General features: G+C 45.1%; 1 protein-coding gene across 1 annotated transcript in view; it reads left to right on the top strand.

Annotated features, from left to right (window-relative positions):
- Positions 1–19539, top strand: part of LOC129695256 (ribonuclease T2-like) — a 30957-nt gene extending 11418 nt beyond the window's left edge. Inside the window, exons 5-10 of the mRNA XM_055632050.1 lie at positions 4605–4660; positions 7108–7194; positions 9014–9050; positions 10185–10229; positions 16299–16319; positions 18949–19539. Of these exons, the coding sequence (XP_055488025.1) occupies positions 4605–4660; positions 7108–7194; positions 9014–9050; positions 10185–10229; positions 16299–16319; positions 18949–18981 (279 nt within the window). The 3' untranslated portion in view covers positions 18982–19539. The remainder of the gene's footprint in view (positions 1–4604; positions 4661–7107; positions 7195–9013; positions 9051–10184; positions 10230–16298; positions 16320–18948) is intronic.
- The last annotated feature ends 1384 nt before the right edge of the window (positions 19540–20923 follow it).

Below are 20923 nucleotides of genomic sequence, written 5' to 3'. Positions count from 1 at the left end.
TATCTGAGACTGTGCATAAACACACAAACCCATTGAAACCCACTCCCAGTATCTGTTATTCTACATATAAATAACTTCCCCAATCCCTGAATCACTCCCAATCTGTAACTTTGGTAGCTGTTATTTCCATATATAAACTATCTGAACCACTGCCTTAGATCCAAGCTTGTTACTCTCTCACAGATATCTGTTATTAGAATCGTGCAGCATGGAAAGAAACCTGTCAGCTTATCCATGCCGATCAAAATGTCTACCAAAGCTATTACGTTTTGCCTGTGTGGCCCATATCCCTCTAAAACCATCCCTTCCTATGCATAAACCTGTACACAAAAACACATGTCTTTTAAACGTTAAAATTCTACCCAGCTCTACCTATTTCTTGGGCAGCTTCTTCCTTATACCCAGCAACCTATGTGTGAATAAATCTTTCCCCTCTCACGTTAAAGCTGTCCCCTCTAGTTTTAGACTCCCCTATCCTGGAGTATAGGCTGTGATCATGCATCTTATCTATGCTTTCCATGATTTCATAAACCTCAGTAAGATCACCTCTCGGCCTCCAGGGAAAACAGTCCCAGCCTATTCTGCCTAATCAATCTGAAGAAAGTTCCCAAATACAAAGGTCTTCTGTCCATTCCCTCTACAGATGCTGCCTGACCCCAGCATCTTACTCCAGCACAGTTTTTCCTAATGATTCCAGCGCCTGTAGTTTCTTGTGTCCCCAGCCAATCCAATGTCACCTAATAACTCAAGCATTCCAATCTTGTACTATTTCACTTGTGAATATTAGGTTTAGCGGGACAGGCAGCATCCCTGGAGAGAAGGAATGTGTGACGTTTCGGGTCAATAGACAATAGACTATAGGTGCAGGAGTAGGCCATTCGGCCCTTCGAGCCAGCACCGCCATTCAATGTGTTCATGGCTGATCATCCACGATCAGTACCCCGTTCCTGCCTTCTCTCCATATACCTTAACTCCACTATCCCTAAGAGCTCTATTTAACTCTCTCTTGAAAGCATCCAGAGAACCAGCCTTCACCGCCATCTAAGGCAGAGAATTCCACACACTCACAACTTTCTGTATGAAAAAGTTTTTCCTCATCTCCGTTCTAAATGGCTTACCACATATTCTTAAACTATGGCCCCTGGTTCCAGACTCCCCCAACATTGGGAACGTTTTCTGCCTCTAGCGTGTCCAAACCCTTAATAATCTTACATGTTTCAATAGATCCCCTCTCATCCTTCTAAACTCCAGAGTGTACAAACCCAGCCGCTCCAATCTATCAACATATGACAGTCCTGCCATCCCGCGAATTAGCCTCGTGAACATACGCTGCACTTCCTCAATAGCAAGAATGTTTTTCCTCAAGTTTGGAGACCAAAACAGCACACAATGTTCTAGGTGTGGTCTCACTAGGGCCCTGTACAACTGCACGAGGACCTCTTTGCTCCTATATTCAAGTCCTCTTGTTATGAAAGCTTTCTTCACTGCCTGCTGTACCTGCATGCTTACTTACAGTGGCTGAAGAACAAGGACCCCCAGATCCCATTGTACTTCCCCTTTTCCCCAACTTGATACCATTTAGATAATCTGCCTTCCTGTTTTTGCCACCAAAGTGGATAACCTGACATTTATCCACATTAAACTGCATCTACCATGCATCTGCCCACTCAGCCAACCTGTCCAAGTCACCCTGCATCCACATAACATCCTCCTCACAGTGCACACGGCCACCCAGCTTTGTGTCATCTGCAAATTTGCTAATGTTACTTTTAATCCCATCATCCATTAATATATATTGCAAATAGCTGGGGTCCCAGCACCAAGCCTTGCGGTACCCCTTTTGAAGACGTCTCGACCTGAAACGTCACCCATTCCTTCTCTCCAGAGATGTTGCCTGTCCCATTGAGTTACTCCAGCATTTTGTGTCTACCTTTGATTGAAACAAGCATCTGCAGTTCTTTCTGACACAATATTAGGTTTAGGCTCGGCTGAAGTTTATTATTATTGTCACATGTGCCGAGGTACAATGAAAAGCTTTGTTTTGCATGCTTTCCAATCAGATCAGGTAATACTGTACATAAATACAATCAATACAAACTTGAGTGTAATACATAGAGCAAAGGGGAAGATACAGAGTGCAGAATATGGATCTCAGCTTTGTAGTGCATCAGTTCCAGAGACAAAGTCCAATATCTGCAATGCAGTAGAGGTGAATTGGTTTAATACCCTAGCTTATGGAAGGACCATTCAGAAGATTGATAATAGAGGGGAAGAAGCTGTTCTAGAGTCTGGTGGTGCGCTTTCAAACTTCTGTACCTTGTGCTGGAAGGGAACAGGGAGAAGGATGACCAGGGTGTGATAAGTCAGTGATTTTGTTGGCTGTTTTCTGTGGCAGCATGGTGGGAAGTTTAAGTCTGGTCTGTGTTAAAAATAAAAGATACAAAGTGCTGGAGTAACTTAGCAGGTCAGGCAACATCTCTGAAGAATGTGGATAGGAGACGTTGCAGGTCAGGATACTTCAGACTGGTACACAAAAAAGCTGGAGAAACTCAGCGGGTGCAGCAGCATTTATGGAGCGAAGGAAAAAGGCTCTTCTTCAACGTTTCAGCCCAAAACTTTGCCTTTTTCCTTCGCTCCATAGATGCTGCTGCACCCGCTGAGTTTCTCCAGCTTTTTTTTGTGTACCTTCGATTTTCCAGCATCTGCAGTTCCTTCTTAAATACTTCTTCAGACTGATTGTTAGGGGTGGGGGAAATAAAGCTGGAAGAGAGGAGGGGCATTACAAAATGTGGCAGGTAATAGATGGACCAAGCAAGGAGGAGGTTTTAATAGGCAGATGGTGGGAACAAAGGCCAGAGATTAAAACAGAAGATGTGAGACGCAAGGATCTATGACTATGACTCCATGATAGAAGAGTTCCAAATTATGAACAGATATAAGAGGAGGGGCAAGGGGATAAAGATAGTGGAGTCAGGGGATATGGAGAAAAGGCAGGAACGGGGTACTGATTGGGGATGATCAATCACCATTACATTGAATGGCAGTGCTGGCTCGAAGGACCGAATAGCCTACTCCTGCTCCTATTGTCTATTGTCTAGCTCTCTCTTGAAAGCATCCAGAGAACCAGCCTCCATCGGCAGAGAATTCCACAGACTCACAACTTTCTGTGTGAAAACGTTTTTCCTCATCTCCGTTCTAAATGGCTTACTCCTTATTCTTAAACAGTGGCCCTTGGTTCCGGACTCCCCCAATATCAGGAACATATTTCCTTCCTCTGGCGTGTTCAAACCCTTAATAATCTTATATGTTTGAATAAGAAGCCCTCTCATCCTTCTAAATTCCGGAGTGTACAAGCCCAGCTGCTCCATTCTATCAACATATGACAGTCCCGCCATCCCAGGAATTAACCTGGTGAACCTACGCTGCACTCCCTCAATAGCAAGATTCTGTGTGGGACGACAGATGGCACAATGGGCTAAGTGTTCGGCTGGCGACCGGAAGGTAGCCGGTTCGAATCCCGCTTGGAGAGCATACTGTCGTTGTGTCCTTGGGGCAAGACACTTCACCCACCTTTGCCTGTGTGTAAATGTAATGTCATTATGTGAAGCACTTTGGGGTGCTTGAAACACTAAAAATGTGCTATATAAATAAGATTATTATTATTATTAGCAAGAATTTCCTTAACATTGGAGGATTAAATGTTCATACTATTGGGTTGTAAGCTTGGTAAATGTGTTATAGAGATATATGTGTAAATGTATCTCTAGTGTGTGGAGGAAGGATAGTGTTAATCTGCGGAGATTGCTGGTCGGCACGGACTCAGTGGGCCAAAGGACCTGTTTCCACGCTGTATCTCTTAACTAAACTAAACAAAATGGTGTATAATAAATGAATCTGAATGTTAATCTGAAACCTATGTTTCAAAAGCTTGGAGCCAAAAGCTTAAATAAGCTTGGTAGAGAGGGATATTCTTAATGTGGGCAAATGGGATTAGTGTAGTTGTGTAAATTGCATGAACCCTGTATGGCAAAGAGCTCATTTCTGTGATCATAGAGATAGAGTAGTGCAGCACAGAAACGTTTCCTTCAGGTAACCTTGTCTATGCTGACCATGATCCTCATCCGCACGACCCCATTTGACCACATTGGGATCTCATCTCTCTACTCCATCCCTACCCATGTACCTGGACACCCCTACCCTGTAGAAAGGACACCAACTATCTGTGCTGTCTATGCCCCTCATGATCTTATTATCCTTTATCAATCTCCTTTTCAGGCAACATCCTGGTGAATATTTTTTGTTCAACTATAAATATATAACTCAATATTCAAATGTGCAAAGAACTTTTGTGTTTCTGTTTGTTTATGTGGTAATCCTCACGTATTCCAGCCTGTAATTCCAGAGTATCTGTTTATTTAAAAACCCCAAAATCCCTGGATTAGATCACACCCTGTTCCCAGATACCTGTATTTGTTTTCATATCGCTGACCAACTTGCAATCAGCTGATATCTCAGTGTAGGTTTTGTGATTTTCTATTTCTTGTATTTTCAGGGGGGTTTTTCACTCTTGCCCTGACACAAACTGTTTATTTGTTTATTTTCAGGATTTAGAGGATTTGAAAGAATTTTGGCCAAATCTGCGTAACGCGAGGAGCTTTTGGTAATGGTTTGTGCCGAAGTTGGATTAATCCCCAGGGGCTGATCAAATATATACTTGCACCTTGTGAAAAGCTAAAGTAGAAATTGTGGAGCCCCTTGCACAGATATTACCATCATCTTTAGGCACAGGTGAAGTTCCGGGTGGCTAATGTTGTACTGTTATTTAAGGGCACCAAGGACAAGCCAGGGCACCACTGGCGAGTGAGCCTGCATCTCTCCCCTCCCATGGACACTCTCCCCCATTATCCATTCTCCCCACCCCATTCCACGGACACTCCCCCATCAGCCACTATCCAACCCCCTCCCCTCCCACGGACACTGTCCCCCATCACCCATCCTCCCCACGCACTAACTCCCCTGCCTCAGCATGTTGCACCCAGTGCAAGGCAGGTATGCCAGTGCCAGACACCCTGTCCTTGTGTACACACTGTGTTGTATACACCACATGCCCATGCACACCCGATATCAGGGATGTTTCATCCTGTGTGACGGGCCTCCTGCTTTTCCTTGACTCAGTTTCCCTATTCCCCACTTCTCCCCTCCCATCTGCACCCCATTTCTCTCGTGAAGCTTTTCCTGCTTTTCTGAGCAATGTCCGTTGCCCTGAGTGCTTCCTCTGCTTCACCATATGATGCTAATTCATTCGTATTGGATGTCCTGCTGAAACCACATATGCCATTCAGCCCAATAAACCTGTCCTAGCCCCATGATTGAGTGGGTTCAATCAATCCCTTGTTTCTGCACATCAGTTCCAGATTGCTGGCGGCACAGTGGCGCAGCGGGTAGAGTCACTGTCTTGGAGCTCCAGTGACCCAGGTTCAATCCTGACCTCGGGTACTGTCTGTGTTAAAGAAGGAACTGCAGATGCTGAAAAATCGAAGGTACACAAAAAAGCTGGAGAAACTCAACGGGTGCAGCAGCATCTATGGAGCGAAGGAAATAGGCAACGTTTCGGGCCGAAACCCTTCTTGAGACTGAAAAGGGGTGGGGGGAGGTGGGGAGAAGAAAGGAAAAAGGAGGAGGAGCCCGAGGGCTGAGGGAGAGGTAGGAAGGGGAGAAGACAGCAAGGGCTAACAAAATTGTGAGAATTCAATGTTCATGCCACCAGGATGCAGACTCCCCAAGCGGAATATGAGGTGCTGTTCCTCCAATTTCCAGTGTTGCTCACTCTGGCCATGGAGGAGGCCCAGGACAGAGAGGTCGGATACGGAATGGGAGGGGGAGTTGAAGTGCTGAGCCACCGGGAGGTTAGGTTGGTTATTGCGGACCGAGCGGAGGTGTTCGGCGAAACGATCCCAAAGCCTACGCTTGGTCTCACCGTTATAGATCAGCTGACATCTAGAGCAGCGGATGCAATAGATGAGGTTGGAGGAGGTGCAGGTCAATCTCTGTCTGTCTGGAGTTTGCACATTCTCGCTGTGGCTGATGGATTTCACCCGGCTGATCCAGTTTCCTCCCAATTTCTAAAGTCACCTTGATGGTGCCATTGAGTTGTGTACGCATCGCTGCAGCAATAGAATAATGACATTGTAGGGGTTGCGCTGAGAACTAGTATAGACTGAATAGGCCAAATGTCCATCTATTCAGATATTTATAGAGACTGGTAGAGTTGTAAAGTACAGTGACAGGCCTTTCGATCCACTTAGCCCATGTTGACCAAAGTGCCAAACCAAGCCGGACCCATTTGCCCATATTTGATTCATATTCAGACAGTCAAAAGAGACCAGTTCTTGAGTAACAATCACTGCTGGATAAACTCAGCATGCCAGACAGCTTCTGTGAAGGCAAATGGACAAATTATGTTTCTGTTCCTGATCTTTCTTCAGACTAGAGAAGGGTCCTGATCCGAAAAGTCATCTGTCCACTTTCCCCATTCAGATACTGTCTGATCCTCAGAGTTCCTCCACCAACTTGTTTTTAACTTCCTCTAAACATTTTCTATCCTTATGCCTGTCCGAACATCGTTTAAATCCATCTCTACATGACCTCTGTCAGCTTGTTCCATAAATGTAGCACCCTCTGTGTGGAAAAGGTTGCCCCTTAGGTCCCCTTTAAATCTTTCCCCTCTCGCCTTAAACCTATGCCCTCATGTTTTAGACACCCCGAGGTGAGAAAACAGTAACTTTATTGCCTTCTTTACTCCAGTCCCACCCTATCCAGTCTCTCCGTATCATTCAAACCCTCCTGTCCCAGTTACATCCTCATGAATCTCTTCTGTAACCTTTCCAACTTAATGACAGCGTTCCTATAGTTGAAATTATTCCTATATATTTAGTTGGGATTATTCCTATAGTTGGGTGAATAGAACTGTGCACAATAGTCCAAGTGTGGTCTCACCAGCAATGTCTATTAAAGTGAATTTCTGTTTCTCCTTCAATTCATCTTTCAGCTCTGCAAATCTAGAAAACTGCATATTGAAACATTGCTGATCCTAATCTCTTTCCACAGGAGCCATGAGTGGGATGAACACGGAAAGCCAGCTGCTGATCAATTAACAGTGCGTGATTACTTCCAGAAAGGTCTGAACTACTACAGGTGAGGACCTGATGTGTGTATCCCACTGACTTGCAGCCCCACCACCACCACCCATGGGGAGAGAGAGACAAAGTGAGGGAGGGTGGCAAAGAGACAAAAATATGGAAGGAGGGAGAGAGACAGAGGCAGGGAGATGGAGAGAAAGTGAGAGCGAGAGGCGGAAGGAAGGAGAGGAGGTGGACAGAACGAGAGAGAGTCTGAGGGAGAAGTGATAGAGAGAGTAAAAGTTGTAGAGGGTGGGGGGGAAATGAGAGGGAGAGGGGAGATTGAGGACTGAGAGCAAGAGATGGGAAGGAAACGATGGAGAGAGGGGAAGGAGAGAACAACAGTGTAATGAGAGGCAGAGAGAGAGACAGAGTGGGAGATAAAGGATGCAGTGAGGGAGAGAGAGAAGGAGAGACACACAGATGCTTGACAAAAAGACAGATGTGGGAAACAGAGGCAGACAGAGGAAGATGAGATAGATGTGTGAAAAGAGAGGAGAGGCGGACAGATGTGAAGAGATAAGGGAGAGATATACAGACAGGGACAGGGAGAGGGAGATGGAGAGGCAGAATATAGATCATATAGACGGAGAGCTATGCAGCATGGAAACAGGACCTACAGCACCTCTTCCATGCTAATCAAAGTGTTTACATCGAGCCAGACCCATTTACTTGCTTTTGGCCCATACACCTCCAAACCTTTCCAATCCATCTATCTACCTGTCCATGTATTTTTTTTAATATTGTTATTGTACTCGCATCTCCCAGTACTTTTGGTAGCTCATTCCATATACCCACCACCCCCAGGCCACTTTAAAATCTTTCCCCTCTCACCTAATATCTAGTTTTAGACTCCCCGATCCTTGGGGAAATGACTGTGATCATCAACATTATCTATGCTCTCTGTGAGTTTACAACCTTCCATTGCTCCAGGACTATCAGTGCAATGCAGCACAGGACCAGGCCCTTTGGCCCACAATATCAGTGCTGTTCATGATAAACCAACTGCCTGCACGTGATCCACATCCCTCCATTCCCTGCATATCCATGCACCTATTTAAAAGCCTCAAAAGCCACTATCGTATCATTCGCCACCACCAGGCACCCAACACTCTCCTTTTCACTTTGCTCCTCTCACTTTCAAGCTTTGTCCTCTGGTCTTTGAGTCTGGTCCTTATAAATCAAACCCTCCATGGCATTATCTACAGAGGAATCTTGGGGTGCAAGTCCATAGTTCACTGTAAGTAGCATCACAGCATGGATCGGGAGTTAAAGAAGACATACAGCTTGCTTACCTTCATCAGTCAGATGTGGGTTTTAGAGTCAGGATATCATGTTGCAGCTTTATAACACTTTAGTCAGGGCACATATGGAGCATTGTGTGCCGTTCTAGTCAGATGAGGTGGTGTGTGTGGGGGGTGGGGTGGGGGTGAAAGAAATTGGCTGTACTGGGCTGTGGGAGGGGGAACAGAAAAGAGAGAGAGGGCACGGGGATATTATATGATATTTGTCAATTCAATGTTCATACCATTGGGATGTTAACTCTCGTGTAGATGGACAGAGAGGTGCACAATGCAACAGGAAGACAGTTCCGTTTTCTGTCACAAATAGTTGCTTGTCTCCAATGTGATTGTGTGCCAAAGAGGGAGAATGTGTGGAGTGGTGGGAATACGGAGAGGGGGCTCGTGGCTCAATGGGGAGTAAGCAGAGAGGGTGAGGAATGTGGGGATGGTTTGTTGGTGAGGGAGAGGAAGGGATGCAGGAATTTGTATTTATTTACCAGTGTTGAATGTTGATGTGCAGCGGTACAAAACTATTCTTTGTTTGTGTTGCAGAATTGTGCAAAAGTGTACAACAAAAACAACATCAGCGGTAAGGCATGCTCAATGAAAGGTTCTTTGTTGCAAGGTGTTTGTGTTCTGAGATAGGGACCTAGCGTTACCACTGTACAGGTACCGCCGGCACCGTTTCTTGCCCCACCCCCCCGACCACACCACGTGTTGTGTGTCTCCCCCCCCCCCCCCCTCAGCATTGTATCACCCCTCCCCCGGGTCATGTCTCCACTCCACGTCGTATATCGCCCCCGCGTCATGTCTTCCCCCTTCTCCGTGCATAAAATGTTACAAAAACTCATTGGAATCTCCTGCATCTTATCGGCCAGAGGTATCCCAGGCATTCCTTTTGCCCTCTAAATTTCCTATACGGACATCCTTGACAAGGATATTGGCAGGACTTGAGGGCCTGAGCTATAGTGAGAGATTTGGTAGTCTAGGACTTTATTCTGGAGAGCAGGAGGATGAGGAATGATCTTACAGTGAGTATAAGATCATGAGGGGACCCAGAGTAGGGGAATCAAGAATTGGAAGCCATAGGTTTATGGTGAGAGGGGGAAGATTTAATAGGAACCTGAGGGGCAACTTTTTCACACAGAGGGTGGTGGGTAAATGGAATGTTGGGTATATGGATGGTTACATGGATAAGAAAGAGGGATATGGGCCAAGTGTGAGTAGGTGGGACTAGTGTAGATGGGGCATGTTGGTCAGCATGGGCAAGTTGTGCCTATGGGCCTGTTTCTGTGCTGTGTGAATCCATTACTATAAATGTGCCCTGCAATCTCTGTACTCCTCCAGGGATACACTTTGTCCCAGACACCTACACCTGACCCATGCCTCCTTTTTCCTGACCTTTTTAGGAAGTTTCTCTGCAGCTTCAATTTACCTTTTGTGCTTCCCTTTGCCGGTTCTGTAGTGGGATCCTGAACCTGAAATGTTGGATCTGTTTCTTTCTCCATACACGCTACGTGATTTGCTGAGGTTATTTATTGTTTTCTATTTTATTTCAGATTTCCAGCCAATCTGTCATCCAGTAATACTCGCTGATGTAAAATGCGCTTGGAGCAGTCGGCACTTCCCTCTCCGAGTTTCATTAGTTTGTCATCGTCTTTTCTGTCTGAAGGATCAGTTGGTCAGTCCACTCCTGGTAACCTTCACTTTCCTTTGTTCACAGGCAGCCAAAAAGTGCTTTGAGGGACTGGATGCTGTGAAAAGATGTGTAAGTATTGTCCTAGAGATAAAAGCTCACAACCAGCCCATAATGCATGTTCTCCAGAAATCTAGCAACCTCTGTTGTGAATGCCCTCAGTGGCTGAGCTCCCACACACCTGTGTGAAGAAATCTAAAGAATGGCCACCAATGAGGACAGCTATTTTTTTCTGATCTCAGTGCTCAACATCCTGTCCCAACTTGCAATCCCAACAACCCTCTACTTCTATATTTCTCAACAAGAGGAAACAACACAATAAATGCCCTCCCAATGCCCATAATGCATATGTAACTCACTATGAGGTTATTAAAAAAAAGAGGAAGAAAGATCCTAAAGGGAGTAAGAGGCAACTGTGGCTGACAAGGGAAGTTGGGGATGGAGTATAATTAAAAGAAAAGATGTATAACATAGCAAAGAGTAGCAGGAAGCCAGATGATTAGGTAACTTTCAAAGGACAACAGAAGGTAACAAAATTGGCAATACGGGGTGAAAAGATGAAGTACGAGGGTAAGCTGGCCAAGAATATCATGAAGCATAGTAAAAGCTTAAGGTATGTTAAGAGAAAAAGATTAGTAAAGACAAATGTGTGTACATTGAAGGCAGAAACAGAAACAGAAATTATTATGGGGAACAAGGAAATGGCAGAAGAGTTGAACAGGTGCTTTGGTTTTGTCTTCACTAAGGAAGACACAAACAATCGCCCATATGTACTGGAGGACAGAGGATCTAGGGAGACAGAGGAACTGAAAGAAATTTGCATTAGGCGAGAATTAGTATTGGGTAGACTGATGAGACTGGAGGCTGATAAGTGGCTGACAGGATGTGATAAGTGAAATGGATGAAGGTATCCATGTCAGCACTCTACCCCCAATACCATGTGCCCTAATTTTTCCCACTAATCTCCTATGTGGGACCTTATCAAGTGCTTTCTGAAAGTCCAGGTACACTGCAGCCACTGGCTCTCCCTTGTCCATTTTCCTAGTTACGTCTTCAAAAAATTCCATAAGATTAGTCAAGCATGATTTCCCCTTTGTAAATCCATGCTGACTTGGACCGATGCTGTTACTGTTTTCCAAATGTGCGGCTATCTCATCTTTTATAATTGACTCCAGCATTTTTCCCGCCACTGATGTCAGGCTAACTGGTCTATAATTCCCTGTTTTCTCTCTCCCGCCTTTCTTAAAAAGTGGGATAACATTAGCTACCCTCCAATCCACAGGAACTGATCCTGAATCTATAGAACATTGGGAAATTATCACCAATGCATCCACAATTTCTAGAGCCACTTCCTTAAGTATCCTGGGATGCAGACCATCAGGCCCTGGGGATTTATCAGCCTTCAGTCCCATCAGTCAATCCAACAACATTTCCAGCCTAATGTGGATTCCTTTCAGTTCCTCTGTCACTCCAGGTCCTCTGGCCACTACTATATCAGGAAGATTGTTTGTGTCTTCCTCAGTGAAGACAGATCCAAAGTACCTGTTCAACTCATCTGCCATTTCCTTGTTCCCCATAATTAATTCACCTTTTTCAGTCTTCAAGGGTCCAACTTTTCCTATCCTCCTTTATATTCTTGGCTAGCTTACCTTCGTACCTCATCATTTCGCCCCGTATTGTCTTTTTAGTTATCTTCTGTTGTTTTTTAAACATTACCCAATCCTCTTGCTTCCCGCTCATCTTTGCTATATTATACTTCTTCGCTTTAATTTTTATATTGTCTCTGACGTCCCTTGTCAGCCACAGTCGCCCCTTACTCCTCTCAGAATCTTTCTTCCTCCTAGGAATGAACTGATCCTGCACCTTCTGTATTATTCCTAGAAATACCTGTTATTTTTGTTCCACTGTCATCCCTGCCAGTGTATCTTTCCAGTCAATCTTGGCCAGCTCCTCCCTCATGGCCCCATAGCCCCTTTATTCAACCTTAACGCTGACACCTCCGATCTACCCTTCTCCCTCTCCAATTATAGATTAAACATGACCATCACTATCTTCTAATGGCTCATTAACCTCGAGGTCCTTTCTCAAATATGGTTCATTACATAACACTAAATCCAGAATTGCCTTCTCCCTGCTGGGCTCCAATACAAGCTGTTCTAAGAATCCATCACGAAGGCACTCTACAAAGTCTTTATTATTTCTATAACAGCATATTCTTGCATTTTACCCAACTATCCATATCAGGCTTAATCAATCTGGTGTTCTCGTCTTTGTAAATATCGTGTCACATTTGCTAACTTCAATCTACGGGATCAGTTCTGGAATCTATGGAATTTTAGAAGATGACAATCAGCATCAACTATTTCTATCATTGCATCCTCCAAAATCTTAAGGAGAAAGTTATCAAAATCTGGGCCAGGTTGCCGTTGTAAAACTGAGCTGAGAAAAGGATCGTACAGGCAAATGTGATCAGTTTAACTTAGCATCAGGTTCAGCACAAGTATTATGGGCTGAAGGGCGTATTCCTGTGCTGCACTGTTCCATGCTCTATGTTCATTCCCATAGCTTTCCTTCTTAGTTTTAAATACCAATGCCAATTCCTCGCCCAGGCTGCAGGCCTTAACTATTTTGCTGCTAATGTTTTGTTTTTGGTTCACAGTAGATAGGTTAACAAGGTTAGTGCAGATGGAATTGGAAATAATGCACTGAAATGGATTTAGAATTGATTATGGGACAGAAACCAAAGAGCGGCATGAAAGGATTACACTCGGGATATCGAGCTGTGACCAGTGGGGTCCAGTCCCGATCATTCATGGTTTGGCTGAGGGGACCAAGTATCATCTGGCCACATGTGCAGATGATACACAATGGGGTGTGATTGTGAGTAGAGAGAAAGATGAAAAGTGGCTTGAAGCAGACAAGCTGAGTGAGTTTGTAAAAATGTGCAATACTGCAATACCTGAAAAGCAGGTTTGCCACATGGTGAGAGACTGGGCAATGTTGATGTTCAATGGGACCCGGGTCATAGTTATGGAGTCATACAGCGTGGAAACAGGCCCTTCGGCACAACTTGCCCACACAAACCAACATGTCCCATCTACATGTCTCACCTGCCTACATTTGGCCCATATCTCCCTAAACCTGTCCTATCCATGCACCTGTCCCAATGTTTCTTAAACGTTGCGATGCTACCTGCCTCAACTACCTCCGGCAGCTCGTTCCCTACACGCACCACCTGTGTGAAAGTTACCCCTCAGGTTCCTATTAAATCTTTCCCCCCCCTGACCATAATCCTATGTTCTCTGGTTCTTGATTCCCCTACTATGGGTAAGAGTCTCAGTATGTCTACCCAATCTATTCATCTCTTGATTTTGTACACCTCTATAAGATCACCCCTCATCAACCTGTGCTCGAAAGAATAGAGTCTGAGCTTGCTCAACCTCTCCATATAATGACGACTCATAAACTTCAGGCCCTTGAATCTTGGCAACATCCTTGTAAATCTTCTCTGCACCCTTTCCAGCTTGACAACATCTTTCCTGTAACATGGTGCCCAGAAGCGAACACAATACTCTAAACGCGGCCTAACCACCTGCAACATGACCTCCCAACTTCTATACTCAACACTCTGAAAGATGAAGGACGTGCCAAAAGCCTTTTTGACCACCTTATCTACTTGTGTTGCCAATTTCAACGAACTATGTACCTGCATTCCGAGATCCTTCTGCTCTACAACACTCCCCAAAGCCCGACCAGTCACTGTGTAGATTCTGCTCATGATTCCCAAAACCTCACATTTCTCTGTATTGAATTCCACCAAACATTCCTCAGCCCTCCTGGTCAACCGATCAAGATCATGCTGGAATTTTTGACCACTATCTACAATACCACCTGTCATCTAGCAACTTGCTAATCATGCCATGTACATTCTCATCCAAATCAATGATATAGATGACAAACAACAATGGGCCCAGCACTGAACCCTGAGACACACACAGGCCTCGAGTCTGAAAAGAAACCTTCCACCATCAGCCTCTGCTTCCTAACATAAAGCTAATTTTCTATCCATACAGCTATCTCCCCTTCGATCCCATACGATTCCCGGTGTTCCGAATGTGACCTTCATTACATCGGTGTCACAAAGCATAGACTCAGCAACTGTTTTGCCGAATGCTTGAGCTCAGCCCATCAAAGCCGACTGGATTTCCCAGTTGCTAACCATTTTAATTCTCCTTCCCATTCCCACACTGACTTCTCTGTCCAGGGCCTCCTCCACTGCCAGAGTGCGGCCACACACAAACTAGAGGAACAGTACCTCATATTCCACTTGGGTAACTTACATCGCAATAATATAGACATTTAATTCTCCAATTTTGGGCAGCTTACAAAACTCCCCCACATTCTTCCCCCCCTTACTTCCCCCCAGTCCATCTCTCTTCCCTGTGCTACACCTGGACTTACAACCATTTCCTACCCATTTCCTTCCAACTACATTCCTTCCTCTAGCTTCACAATTCTCAACTCGTCTCTGGCCTTTGTTCAACCATTCGCCTATCAAACAACCCTCATCTGAAACTACCCGTGACTCAATGGCTTTATCCAAATTCCTCCCCCCCCGCCGGCCACAATCAGTGTAAAGAAGTGTCCCAACCTAAAGCATTAATGTCTTTTGAAGTTACAACAGGCAGGAATGAAAAAGAGGACCCAGTTGATATGTATTTGGACTCAAAGGCCTTTAATAAAGTGCAGTACAGGAGGTTATTAAACAAAATTAGCATGCGTAGCATTGAGGGTAATATACTGGCCACGACTTGGTCAACTGACAGAAGACGGAGTAGGATAAAATAGGTCATATTTGGGCTGGGTGGCTGTGTGCAGGGATGATGCCGGATTAATGCTGGGCCCTGCTGCTCACAATTGGTTTCCCTGAATTGTAATGAGAAGATCAGGTTGGATATGTCCAAGAAAAACACAAACTGCTGGAGGAACACAGCATCAGTGGAAGCAGAGGGATGATGCCTGTTTGGGGTCAGGTTCCTGCACCAGCTTGCTGCATGATATATCCAAGATAGCTGATGATACCAAGCCAGGAGGATGCAGAGACTTCAGGGAATCTAGACATCGGGCAAAACAATGACGGATGGAAAATAATGTGGAGAAAGTTGGGAAATTGAAAGGTGATGGTGTTGGGAGAGGTCCAAGTGTGGAGTCCTTGCACACCAAACACTGAAAGTTCACATTCGGGTAGTGAGCTATTAGTTGTGTGTTGGGCTACATTTGAAGAGGATTGCTCCAATTCTATGGGGCACTGATGAAGCAGCACCTGAAATATGTACAGATCTGCTGTCCCTGCTTGAGGAAAGGTTACCCTCAATGGAGGGTGAGCCACATTGCTTCACCAGGTTGAATCATGGGTTGAGATGGGGTCTGGCTTGTTCCCTGTAGAGAGAACGAACAAACTCGGCCTAAACCATCTCTGGTTTCCGAGAATGAGAGGTGATCTCATTGAAACACAATTTTTATTGGATTTGATGTGAATTTGATGTTTCCATTGCTTTCAGTTTAAAATAAAACTATCCCCCACTCTCAGCCGCCTGTCCATGCTGCTACCCACTCTAACCCCCTCCGGTCTCAGTTTCACTCAGCATTGAGGGTAGGACTTCACCAAACCCCTCCTGAAAGCCCTCTCAGAGTTTGAATACTCAGAGGATGGCAGGAGAGAGGGACAGCAGAGTGCATGGAGGGAAGGGGATTGACAACAGCAGGGATGTTTCAGACGAGGAACTCCAGTGATCTGGGATGCGCTGCCTGAATGGAGCACAGCAGATTCACAGCATTGAGCAAAGGGAACTGGAGAAAGTCTGGACTGTGGGGTGGAATGGGGAGTTCGACTCAGCAAGGATATCCACCATCAAGCTGGAACAAGCCTGATGGGCCAAATGGATGCCTATCATTCAATGATTCTCAAATCCAATCTGGAATTCGGGAGGGGGAGGGGATGTGGGACTTGTTCCCTCCCTGTGGCAGGCTTTCCCTCTCCACGGTTCAATCGTTGATAATCTCTCCTTATTTCTGCTCCTGATGTCCTAACTTTGGTCCGTCCACTCCTGGTAACCTTAACTTTCCTCTCTCTGTTTGCAGTTATTCATCTATGTGAAAAAGGTGAGTATCAAGTACTGAGTACAAAAGCGAACACTCCATCCAGGGAAGAGGTCCATAACCAAGCGCTGGTGGGGAGAAGTGATGTTGGTAACAAGACAATGGGGGGGGGGGGGGGGGGGAGGGGACAGGAAGTGGGTGAGAGTACAGAAACAGAGAACTGGGAGGCAGACTGAGGTGAGAGGGGTACGGGGATAGTTTGGGGGAGAGTGTGAGACAGACAAATAGGGAGGGAGGGAGGGAGGGAGGAGAGGGAAATAGAGAAGAGAAGAAAGAGTTGCAAAGATAAATGCAAGGGTTATGGCCACATAGTGCAACACAGAACCCTCAGTCCATCATGCCCATGGCACCATCAAGGATCCATCTCCCACCACATGGTCTGTACCCTACTCAGTCTTGGTAATTCAGGAGCTCATACAAATGTGTCTGCCTCCCCCATCCTCTCCAGGAGAGCATTCCAGATTGCAACCACCCTCTGAATGGATAAAAGTCTTCCTCAGATCCTCCTTAATTCAACACCCTCTGGCCCTAGACACGTATATCATTGGAGAACATTTCCTACACTCTATCTCATACAGCATGGATACAGGTCCTTCCACCCAACCCGTCCACATCGACCAAAATGCCTCATTAAGCAAGTTCCATTTACCTGTGTTTGGCCCATATCCATCAACGCCTTTCCCATCCATTTACCTGTTCATGTGCCTTTTATATGCTGTTATAGTTGCTGCAAGAATGATCTCCACTGGCACCTCATTCCATTTACCCAACATCCTCTGAGTGAAAAATTTAGGCTTCAGGTTCCTATTAAATCTTGCCCTTTCTCCTTAAATCTACGACCTCTGGCTTCTGATTGTCTATCCTGGATTAAAAATATCTATTCCCTCTCCTCATGATATTATATACCCCAAACACATCACCTACTCTCTACAACTCAGGCCCTCGAGTCCTGGAAAGATTGTGGTGAATCATTTCTGGATTCTCTCCAGTTTAATGACATAGAGGGTGACCAAAACTAAACATAATACTCCAATGTGGCCTCACCAAAATGTTGTACAACTGTTACATAACATCACAAAACTATACTCAATACCCTGACTGATCAATTTACCAAAAGTCTTCTTGACCACACCATCAACCTGTGATGCTCCTTTCAAGGAATTATGTACCTGCATTCCTGGATCCCTCTGTTTAAAACGCCCCCCTATCGGCCCTATCGTTCACTGTGAAGGCCCTGCCCTGATTTGACTTTCAAAAATGCACGTATCTGCATTAAACTCCATTAACCATTCCTCAGCCAACTGATCAGGATTCTGCTGCATTTTCTGATAACCATCTTTGCCAGCTTCAGATTCTACAATTCCTCCCACGTTAGTATTATCTGCAAACTTACTAATCCTGCCGTGTACATTCTCATCTAAATCGTTTGTATAAACCACAAATGGAAATGGGCCTAGGAGCAATCCCTGAGGCACACGTCTAGTTACAGACCCCCAGTTCCATCATCACCCTCTGCTGCCTTCCATGAACCCAACTATACAATCGTCTAGCTCTCCCTGAATCACATGCGATATAACATTTCAGAGCAACCCAACATATGAAACCTTATCAAATGCCTTGCGGAAATCCGTATGAACTACAGAAAGTCAGATTTGTGACACAAGATCTCCCATGTACAAAACCATGCTGACGAGATAGACAGACAAACAGACAGATAGGTAAGTAGGTAGGTAGATAGATCGATATTTTTTAGTTTTAATATATAGCAAATGTGGTTTTATATATGGAAGATAATGTCTCAAACATATATGTGACTGGTGAAGAGTAAGAGGGGGCATGGGACAGGTATAGGCAGCTGGGATTAAGTGCATTTCTGGAGGAGTTTGGGGAACTAAGGAGTAAGCTAAAAAAGGAAATCAGAAGGACAAAAGGGGCAGGAGATAGCATTAAGGATAATCCCAAGAGATTTTATAAGCCAAGGACCTCAGCAAATATTTCTCCTCTGGTTTTACCATGGAGAAAGGCAGCAGGACGGGGGTTCTTGAGGTAGTCACAGGAAGTGTCTTGAGACCAGTCAGTATTACAGTCACAGAGGTGCTGAAGGTCCTGACTCATATGAAGAAATTAGCTTCATGGAAGGAAGCAGAGGGTGGTGATGGAGGGTTACTTTTCTGACTGTAGGCCTGTGAGTAGAGGTGTGCCACAGGGTTCGGTGCTGGGCCTTTTGCTGTTTGGCATTTATATCAATGATTTGGATGAGAACATATGGTTAGCAAGTTTGCGGATGACACAAAAGTGGGATGCCTTGTTGATCGTGAAGACGGTTGTGAGAAATTGCAGCAGCACCTTGATCGAATAGGCTGGTGAGCTGAGTCAATACGGTGAAATGTGAGGTGTTGCATTGTGTGTCTAACATGGGCAGACCCAACACGGTGAATGGTAGGGATCTGGGGAGTGTTGTAGAGCAGACAGATTGAAGAGTATTTATTGTATTGTGTTCAGTTTCTGAGTTAATGGGGGTTTGCACAGTGAGTGAGTGAGTTGGTGAGGGGTCACCCTTCTCCGACTGTTGGTCACCCTCACTCAAGCTCCTTTCCCAGAAACGTTTTCACCACTTTCTTTTGTTCCACAGGTTATTACACAAGCACATCTGTATCTCAAGTAACCGTCCAGAGCTCACAGCCAACCAACTGCACATCGCGCTCAAGATTCTGCAAATGCTCAGCTAACCAGGGGAGGGGGAAAGGAAGGAGAGGAAAGAGACCGAATGATTGAGACTGCCAGAGACAAACTGGTGGATGGAGAAACAGGAAAAAGAGACGGGATAAAAGAGAGGGAGAAAGAGGGAGTGTGAGAGAGAGAGAGAGAGAGAGAGAGAGAGAGAGAGAGAGAGAGAGAGAGAGAGAGAGAGAGAGAGTTGTAGGTGATCATGAGTTACTACTGTAGAGCTGCTAAATTCTCACTGCAGTTATCACCAGAAGGTAATATTCTTTATTGGAGACTCAGCAGTGACCTGTGCTCACATCACACATCACAACATGGACATGCACCTTTCAACGTTCTCAAACTCACTATGGGGAGAGACCTAGAGGAAACAAGTAGAGGAGGGACAGACACACCACACAAAGTGGCGTTATAGACAGATTGAAACTTCAGGGGTTCAGCAAATGCTAGCTACGCTTTGCTTTGTGGCTTTTCAGCAATAAAAATTCATTTCAAAGTTTGTCTTGCATTGGTTATATATGTCTGGACCTCTCCTAATGCCATGGAATGTGGCAGGACGTGGTGCAGGTGAATGTGTGACCCACAACGGATGCAAGGGGAAGTACTTGGATTCCTGGGGCAGGGCAGCCAAACTGAATGGTCAGGCTCAGAGCTGGATTGGCAGGGTGAAGGGAAACCCACAGTGATTCAGGACCCCTGGGTGAGTTCAGTAAATGAGTCTGCAAAGCAGAGGAAACAAAATAGGACGTACATGGTAAATGGTAGGGAATTGAAGAATACAGTTGAACAGAGGGATCTGGGAATAACCGTGCATAGTTCCTTGAAGGTGGAATCTCATATAGATAGGGTGGTAAAGAAAGCTTTTGGTATGCTAGCCTTTATAAATCAGAGCATTGAGTATAGAAGCTGGGATGTAATGTTAAAATTGTACAAGGCATTGGTGAGACCAAATCTGGAGTATGGTGTACAATTTTGGTCCCCCAATTATAGGAAGAATGTCAACAAAATAGAGAGAGTACAGAGGAGATTTACTAGAATGTTGCCTGGGTTTCAACAACTAAGTTACAGAGCTAGGTTGAATAAGTTAGGTCTTTATTCTCTGGAGCGCAGAAGGTTAAGGGGGGGACTTGATAGAGGTCTTTAAAATGATGAGAGGGATAGACAGAGTTGATGTGGACAAGCTTTTCCCTTTGAGAATAGGGAAGATTCAAACAAGAGGACATGACTTCAGAATTAAGGGACAGAAATTTAGGGGTAACATGAGGGGGAACTTCTTTACTCAGAGAGTGGTAGCGGTGTGGAATGAGCTTCCAGTGGAAGTGTTGGAGGCAGGTTCGTTGGCATCATTTAAAAATAAATTGGATAGGCATATGGATGAGTAGGGAATGGAAGGTTATGGTATGAGTGCAGGCAGGTGGGACTAAGGGAATAAAAGTTGTGTCGGCACGGACTTGTAGGGCCGAGATGGCCTGTTTCCGTGCTGTAATTGTTATATGGTTATATGATTGCACAGACTAAAGGGACTGAAAGGGATTTCCTCATGAAGAAATCCAGAAATGTGCAGAGTTTTGATGGTTAGTTTGTAGTTCACTGTGAGGGGGGTGAGGTAGTAAAGGCCAATGCAGAGGGCATGGGAGGCTCGCAGTGACCAGCAGACATGGCTAGATAGAGTGCATGTGGAGAGGATGTTTCGACTAATGGGAGAGGCTGGGACCAGAGGGCACAGCCTCAGAATGAAATGATGTACCTTTGGAATGGAGATGAGGTGAAATTTATTTAGCCAGAGGGTGGTGAATCTGTGGTGGCCGTCATGTGATATTTTCAAGGCAGATGTTGACAGGTTCTTGATCAGTAAGAGGGTCAAATGGTACAGAGAGAAGGCG

Source organism: Leucoraja erinacea, chromosome 3, assembly GCF_028641065.1.
Source record: "Leucoraja erinacea ecotype New England chromosome 3, Leri_hhj_1, whole genome shotgun sequence".
In the NCBI taxonomy this organism is placed as follows: Eukaryota; Metazoa; Chordata; class Chondrichthyes; order Rajiformes; family Rajidae; genus Leucoraja; species Leucoraja erinaceus.
Note: the sequence above shows the minus strand (reverse complement) of the source record. Positions and strands in the feature narration are given on the sequence as shown.